Raw genomic sequence first — 8,921 nt, forward strand, 5'->3', positions numbered from 1 at the left:
ACAGAAGAGCAATGACATGTTTATCCCATTTACGAAATGATTAATTAAATTATTCTTTTCCCATTGCCTTTCCTTTTTTATTTTAGCTCCATGATTTCTGAGCTACTCTAATCTCTTAGGCTGGGATCTACAAAGGAGCCTAAATGAATAATGTACCCAACTAGCAGTGGTCAGTGAGATGTTAGTACCTAACTTCCTTGGGTTTAATTTGAAAACCCCTTCATCATTAATGTAACATCTTCTGCACACTCTCCATCTATCCTAAGATATCACTTCTTCCACACAGATTTCATACAAAAAAATCCTTCTGGCATTTTAAAGTCACTCAAATTAATACAAATCATAAATTTGCTGCATTTCCCTGCCCCACATATTTCTTCAAAAGATTGCAAGTCATCTGTTAGTAGATCAGAAAGAGAAAATAAAACAGATAAAAATGAAGTCGTGCCTCAGAACATAAAGTAATATATTTTAGCATCACTAGATCCTCGTTCCATTGGTGAAAGTTATTAAAGATTGGGAAGTACAGTAAGATCATCTTTGGGGGGGTGCTCATTTTTTAATATTTGTTCTTTATATTACCTCATTTAAATGAAACAAGGAAAGCAACTGGCAAAACTGTTTTGTGAATGAAATCTAAAAAGGCAAGAGCTACATCTTGCAGTGACTTTTTTTTTTCTTTTTTCGGGGGGACACTGATCTAAACTAAAAAAAACTACCCAACACAAAGACAAGATTCACCCATACAAAATTATTATGTAACTACTGTCAGCTAGAAAGGAACAACTAATTACACCTATTAAATAGCCATTTTAAAAAAACAGTATAACACAAACTAACTACATTGAAGATAGTGAAGCATTATAATAATCCTACAGCACCACTTACACTAAATGCTAGTATTTTTTTTAAAAGACAACCAAATCCTTGTTTATATTCACAAATTGCTAATGAATGCACTATAGAAATTGCTCAACAGCCACCAAGTCCATCCAAAGTATGAAGTGTGATGGTAACACTTAATTTAAGTGTCTTAAATACACTTAGCTATGCATTTAATTTAGATCTAATAAAAGAGTGTATATATAAGAAATATCAGTAACAAATACCACATCTGTAATATTTTGGACATAGTCATACATATATATATGCGCAGTCATTGCTCCTCTTATTCAACATGTACATGGGGCTGTTAAGGGACTACTTTCTTTTAAGTAATTTTTATTTTTCAGTCTGCTGAAGACCTTCAACTTTGTTTCTTTATCTCAACTGACCCAATGGCCTGGTAGAGATAAGCGCATGGATGAGAATTAATTGGCTGAGGACCATTAGGGATAAGAAAGAGGTGATGTTGGTAGGTTGGAATAAACAAGAAAGCGCAGAAATTACCATCTGCCCCTAAACCTGAGGCTGTTTAACTTCTGTTGGTAACCTGAGTCTATAAATTGGGAGTTTGGTTAGACCAACAGCTGCACTTAAGAGATCAAGTAGCAGAGGTAGTCAAACAGTGCCATTTCACCAACTGTGCTTTGGGATCTGCACTGATTACCTGTATACTTCAGGTTTTGACCTGTAAAACCCTAAATGGCCTAAGACTGGCCAACTGAGAATTAACCTCTCCCTCCAGGATACACTGAAATGTTCAGAACCAGTGAAGATGCTAGATCCTCTGACATATCAGGCAGGAGGAGCTGGCAAGGCATTCTCTGTAAGGGCTGTAGTACTCTAGAATGACCTCCCATCCCTGGCCTGAACATGCTGCAGGCCTGTCAATGGGCATGCCCATCCGGTCGTATCCCCAGTGGGCCAAGCATGGCTCTGCAGTACCCCACCTCCGTTTCCCCTCCCTACGATCCCAGGAATAAGCCACGGAGCCTTACGCCAACAACAACCCCTTTTCTTCGGAATTGGTTTATTAACAAAAATAAACCCAAAATTGAAATCAGAGCAAAGTCTCTTCCCACCTCTTCTGCCCACTGGACACAGACCCTCCTCTCTGAGGTCTGTCTGGTGCCAAACTTCTTCACTAGATATAATTTCCAGCACTCCCAGGCTCTGCTCACCTCAGCCTGGGTGCAGAAATGTAGTCTCTCCCCTTCATAGTCAGGGGTTTCAGAGGCCTCTTTGGGTCTGTACTTTTGGATTCTCAGCAACTCCTCCAGTTGCTTCCTTTAGGAAACATTTTCTGCAGCTCTCCCAGCTCAGCTTTGCCAGCTGCTCTCTCCCTTTTTATAAGGGCTAGGTGCCTTCCCTTAAGCCCAACTGGGGAGCAAGAAATTAGTCACCGATGCGTTGGACCCCTCTCCCCCCAACTCCTGCTCCCTCTTAAAGAGGCCAGTCACCCTGCCACAAAGGCCCATTAGTTTCCCATGGCTTTTGCAGAGAGATAAGCTATTGAGGTACAAACAAATGCTTGGTGGCGTTAACATAGGATTATGAGCTTGGTAGAAGCGGTGAGATGATTTAACTGAATACTAGATTTTGTAATGTTAAATAATTGGCCAACTTCTCTGAACCCAGTTATTGTTACTAGATATTTATTTATTTATTTTAATTTATTTTATTATTTTATTTATTGTTACTACACATTTATCTAGTAACAATTAGATATTGTTACTAGATAAATGTCAGCAAGAAAAAAATTTTGCCACTGAAATTTAAACACTTAAATAGTATTTTCAAGTTAGTTGCTTAAAATGACTAAACAGAGCTGACAATTATGTTTACCACACCCTTCTACATAGATACATAATTGCATTTCCCAATTATTTTTTTTAAATCTTTATTCCTTTTTGTGCATTTATAGTTAATATGCATATGCAATATTTTGCAGAGATTACATTTTTTGGTTTTTTAAGTACCCATGCTGAAATTGACATCTTTTACAGATTATCATGTCAATAAAGCAAAGATTAAAGCTCCATAAGTACACATTGACAGGCCAAGCCATAACAGCTCTGTTTATCTTGTCATTCAATGGATTAATATGCAGCACAGGGTGCACTGACATGATAGGTTATAAGAACTCTATCATATATTCAGCTTTAAATCTGTAAAAACTAGGATTTCAGTTTGGAGACTTGGAATTAACAGAATAATGAAGACCTATTCTTCCAAGGCAGAGGAAGAAATAGTTTCCTTCTAGGCTTCTTTTGAATTTTGTATTACTCAAACCTCTATGGATTTTAATTTCTTAGTTTGTTAAGATTAAACCAACATTAAAAATGAAAATGTTAACCTCCAAGAAATAAGCCACTTGAATTTCTGAAAATTAGTTAAATCTACAATGAACATTTTCAAAGATACCAATTACTAATTCTGCATCTGTCGTAATCTTCAATGAAGATTCTCTTACATTAGCCAGGAAATTATAAAGAATAGAGTGTAGATCAATATGGTTTGCAAAAGTAACCTTAATTATAAATGCTGTAACTGATAAAATAATTTAGTGTTGAAAATTTAAAAAAAACTTTCAAAATGTGATTTAACATGGCTGTAAATCCCTAGGACAAAGCACCATCTCTAAACTTCCCTTACAAACATGGGCTCCATTCTGCAGACCCTTATGCATGTGCTTACTTGACATCCACAAATGGTTCCATTGACTTCTCATGTAGGAAAGGGATTCTCATGTATGTAACATTAAGCTTGTGTGTTTGTAGAATCAAAACTTTAGGGGTCAATCCTGCTCTCACTGAAGTCAACGTCATTTGTACTTCAGTAGGAGCCGGATTGGTCCCCTTTAGGGCCTGATCCCATTCCCAATGAAGTCATTGCCTTAATAATAGTCCAATCCAATTCCCATTTAACATCACACTTTCGGGCATGGGAGATTGTTCCCCAACACTCAGGAATACTCATGGTCATGAGCATCTCCCAATGTTTCCTTTAAACTTCTTACATCAGCCAAGGCTTGTGCCTCACCAGATTTCCAGCTGCATAAAATGCTGGAGTCTGTCACTGACACTCCTGAGCCTGTCATAAGGGTTACCACAGAGCAAGGTAAGGAGTTCCCTGTTTCATCTACTGAGTGTGCCTCCCTTGAACAGAGAAACAGGTATAAGTGGCAGGCTCAAATACTCTAATCCCAAAACACATACATTTGATTTGGGTATATGAGTAGCAGGCTTCTCTCTGGTTAGTATGTCTATGTTTTACTTGAAATAATGGCGCACACTACCAAAAACTTATTACAATGAGAAAAAGCTAGCATACAAATGTATTGATTAATATAGCAATGGGGTAGTGTGATAAATAGATTACTTTAGAATCACAGTGTGAGCTCAATATGTGGTCCCACCTGTGTAAATTTAGGAATACATCCTCATCCATTTGTATAAGATATTCCCATCACTAATCGGAGCTCCATGAACACAGAGAGAAAATATATATTTGATTGTACAGTCCTTATCTCATCTCCACTGGGGGGAAAGATATCAAAATCATAAAAATACATTCCCAGTACCCTAACACTTCAGTGACCCAAATGTCAACCATCTGAAATTCCTTATTTTCAAAATCTGGGTTAGACTCCTCAAATACCTGTTAAATCAACGGAAAAATAATTCGGTGTCCTAACATTCTGAATTATCCTAACTAATATACACTTATGGTTGTACCATAAAATTACTAGTCACAAGAAGGACAAATATTTGCACAGGTAATTTCATTCCATTTTTTTCATTTAAAAAAGAATATTATTTTTCTGTTAAAAAAAATCCAGGATGCACAGTCTATTGACAATCTTTCCCCTCTTACAAGGACTGTCGTTTACTCTCCTCTTTAACAAAGATTACTAGATTAATTGAAAGGTGGTGAAATCATCACATAAAATATGCCCAGGACAAGATGTCCAGTGATTAAACTTGATGATGTTAATAGATTGATTCTGCAGATTGCTTGTAAATCATAGGAGACTCAAAATTCCAAGAGTCAAGGTGAAATGGAACTGCAGCTGAGAAGGAATAAAAAGTACAGAAGTCGGAGATGGAAGACCTATTGGGTCAATCACCCTTATACTATAGGCTTTACAAGTGTATTGTTCAATCTTTTTTAAAATATAAAAAAATAATGGGGTTTCCTCCATTTCCCTTGGAAAACTATTTCATAGCCTAGCACATTTCTGCATTGTAAAATTATGTCCTTTTTCAGCCTTAATTTCCCATTTCTTAAGAGTAAAACTCAGTACCGCGTAATAATGCATATATGTTGCCCACCTCCAAACCCTAGACCACTAAATCATTTGAGAGGGTTTCTACTGCTGATGAATTTTTAAAAACACACATTTTGTGGATGAATTTTGTGGCCAGAATTGAGAGTGTGCATGCCAGACACAGTGTTGTTTGTTTAGTCTATCATTGCAATCTCACAGCTCTGTGGAAACCTACAGCACTATCTGAATAATACATTGCATGGTAAGTGAGTGCAAGCTTCTTGTTGTCCTGCCCACCTGCTCGTTCTCTGCCACTGATCTTTTGCTACAATCTTTAGAAATTACACCTGAGCAGAAAAGGCTCCTAGAGCTGAAGAAGAGAGGACAATGACAGTAATGACCTCAGCTGTTGGGAAAGAACAGAAGCAGAATCCCTGACGCTGAGGCATAGGGAGGAAATGGGGCAGGATAAACATGGGGCAGCTCTCAAGGGAAAAAGGAAGAATCTGGAAGGCAACAGAGAGTAGACAGCTGGACATGCCTGTCTGAGGATATACACATCTTTTGTTCAGGGGGAAGGGAGTGTAACTTGGGTGGGATCCAAGGCTCTGGTTAACCTTAATCTGGCTCAGGAATTTACTTCCAAAGCACACCAATGTTTGCCAAAATTTTGTTGTAGACAATCCCTGCATTAAATTTAAGTAAGTATCCCCTCAAGTTTTTGGCCATCCGCTCACACATCTTTCCAGGGCTCAAAACAGCAGAATCAACAAAGTCTTAATTCAGTGAATTATGGTATGAGGGGAAATTATTTGTGTTGATACCAAAATTAATTGTTTTTGTTATGAAGAGGAAAAACAGCTTCCTCTGGGTGCATGTTACATCGTGACTGTGGGCCTGTGTCATAACACTGATTAATTAACAGCCTTGACGTACGCTGGTCATTGTGGACATGTTTATGACTGATCCAGTCCACCTCTCCAAGCAACAATTTCAGTAATGTAATGACTGCAACAGACTAAGGAGCATATGGAAACTAAATAAAGCAATGGCATGGTATTTCCAGTAGATTTAAAAATCTTAGTGACTCCTTACTGAAATTCAATTATTTGTATCATGCACTAGAGTCCACTATAATATCATCACTGTATTTGTGCCGTGAAGGCTTCGGGCAGGTACATGTGGACTTTCTGCTGCCTTGCCCGAGCTTGACCAAGCATTATGCCATAGGCCCTCAATGCTCAAAGCAACGACTCACAAATCTGAGTGCAGTTGACAGTTTTCCCCGCGACTAAACACTGTACCAGTCACTAGAGGATGTATGTGGACACTACAGCTGTACCCTCGTCCCCAGAGGCTGAGTATCACCTTTATAATTATATCAACCACTGTTGGAGCAATTGGTGAGAAGTCAATGTTTGCTTAAACCTAGGTTTCCTGTGCTTCTCTCTCTTCTAGGCTATTGAGTAGTTCCTCTAGAAGAGGTGATATATATTAATAGTTAGAAGTCATAAAACTTGCTCTTTACTTTAAATATGTTTGACATACATCTTCCATACAAATAGCAAATGGATTGTTAAATACAGTGAAAATCATTTGTATAACACAGTAGAAATTGTATTAAAATACTCAAAATTAAAACCATTAACACATTTTATTTGACGATTTATCCTCTATCACATATAAAATAATTATGTTTGAGAGAAACATTTCCTATGGTACAGAGGCAATATAATTTACCACTAAATTTCATTTTAATGGGATGTTTATCTAGGTTATCCAAAATATATTTGCTTTTAATTTTTTTAAATCTATATTAAATCCTTCACCAGAATAAATGGAACAACAAAGAGGCTGTCAATGTGTCTCATGGGGAGTTGGAGGAGACTAAATACCCAGGAAAAGGTAAGAGTGGGGGTCTTAGCATCTTCTACAACAACAATTACCTTTCATAGGTATTTATAGTTCTTTGCCTTTATGATGTATTCTAAGCTATTCACATTATAAATTAACACACTGAACTTATATTTTTATTATGCATAGTAAATCCTGGATCTAGGAAGTTGATTTCTCACTTCTATTAGCTTGGGAACCTGATTTGTAAATAGGAACAGATGAAAACATCCATGTTTATTTAAAAGAAAAAAGAGCAAACAATCCTATATGGATATCAGGAAAGCAAAAGCAAACAAGTCTAACACTTAAGAAAGCCTCAGGTAACGGTCAATCAAATTCATCTTTGAATCTCTTGCATGAGTCTGCAGTTAAAAAGCACATTACACAAAATTAGTTCCATTGAAACCAGATTTTAATTCCACAAGTAAATTTTATCACAGATTTGCTCAGCCCTAATCTCTACATATAAAACTAAAACTGATGAAAATTGGCTTACAAACAATAAAATAATGTATAGGATATAGGAGTGCCTTGAAAACTTACTGGAGTCTTAACGTTGTCAACAACATTAATTAGCAAGTGCACACTGTTGATTAGCAGCCTTTTTAAAAAAGGCTTAATTACTACATGTGTTTACTTTTTAGTTCTGGGCATGAATATCACTTTGAAAAATACAACCACATTGAAATTCCATGTCATTAGAATATTTAAATAATGCCAAGCAACTGAGTTTCAATGTTATTACTGTTTCTAGCTAAGAACACACCCATCAGCATCCAGAATAAACAACAGCATCCTGATTCTAGCATCTTATTTATTTCTTAAAATCAAAACCTAAACCACTCCAAACCCAGGAGAAAGATACTCACAATGTAAAATCATTGAAAACAAGACATTTCAGCACACTGTTTATATAGGGAGTTACCTTTTTTCCTTTCTTTTTCCTGTGAGCTGGTTTAGCATTTTTTTCTTTTGCTTCCTCACTCATTTTTCAGCAGGTAAATACAAGAGGGAGAAAAAAAGATCACTGCTTATATTCCAACATCCAAAGCCACTGCAAATATTCACAGCATTGAAACCGAAGTCCATCTGCTGACGTTTCTCAGACAAGTAACAGAATAACTGCTGTTTAAACACAGCCTCTGCTTCTGAACAGACTTGAACAGCTCACAGCCTTGCTCTGTTTTCCTCAACAACAAGCTGGGAGATCTTCACATCAAATATTCTATTTCTCTAAAAAAGAAATCAATATTTTCCTCTCTCATTTTAAACTAAACATTACCCCTGAGATAAGATCTTGACAAGACTTTTTGCTTGTTCATCCACAGTATTTCCAGCCTCTAATGGTGTTGATGACACACACACAGAAATTAGCTGCAGACTGCTGACAAGTCTTAGAAGCTTTCTCTAGTAGATGATATGCCGTTTCTTGCAGAAGGAAAAACTGAGCGTAAATTACTTCTATTGCTGATAGCATACAATCTCAACACATGTGTTGAATGCATCAGAGCATACCAGAAAAGGAAGCCTCCAAGAGAGTGATAAAAGCTCAGGTTACTGGATCTTAAAGCTACTCCCAGACTGATTCAAACAATAAAAGGCACAAAACCTTGCTGAAGAAATTGCTAGATAAATGTTTACATTTCCCACTGCTACATGTCCCAGTCCAAAAGACATGCAAATTGCCAATCTGAACATTAAAATTTATATTATTAATTATTCATAAAACACCACCAATACATATTTTATGGAAATATTTAGAACTATTCCTGTGTTTTACAGCTCACCCTCCCTGCATGCCTGTTCATATGACTGGATTTATAAGACCATTTTACTAATGTAGATCTCTATTTGACTGAAATGGTACATCCCT

General features: G+C 36.8%; 1 protein-coding gene across 7 annotated transcripts in view; it reads right to left on the reverse strand.

The window, feature by feature from the left end:
• The window catches only part of ANK3 (ankyrin 3), a 399,852-nt gene extending 391,408 nt beyond the window's left edge, over window positions 1–8,444 (reverse strand). For 5 of the 7 annotated variants that reach the window (XM_067552556.1, XM_067552554.1, XM_067552552.1 and 2 more), the window contains exon 1: window positions 7,974–8,432. In XM_067552556.1, the coding sequence (XP_067408657.1) occupies window positions 7,974–8,036 (63 nt within the window). In that variant the 5' untranslated portion in view covers window positions 8,037–8,432. Of the gene's footprint in view, window positions 1–7,973 lie in introns of all 7 variants that reach the window. The other 2 variants (XM_067552555.1, XM_067552551.1) reach the window with 2 other exon arrangements.
• Between the last annotated feature and the right edge of the window lie 477 nt (window positions 8,445–8,921).

The sequence above is a fragment of the Emydura macquarii genome, unplaced genomic scaffold, assembly GCF_026122565.2.
Source record: "Emydura macquarii macquarii isolate MOO-44397 ecotype Brisbane River unplaced genomic scaffold, CSIRO-AGI_Emac_v2 contig_1390, whole genome shotgun sequence".
NCBI lineage: Eukaryota > Metazoa > Chordata > Testudines > Chelidae > Emydura > Emydura macquarii.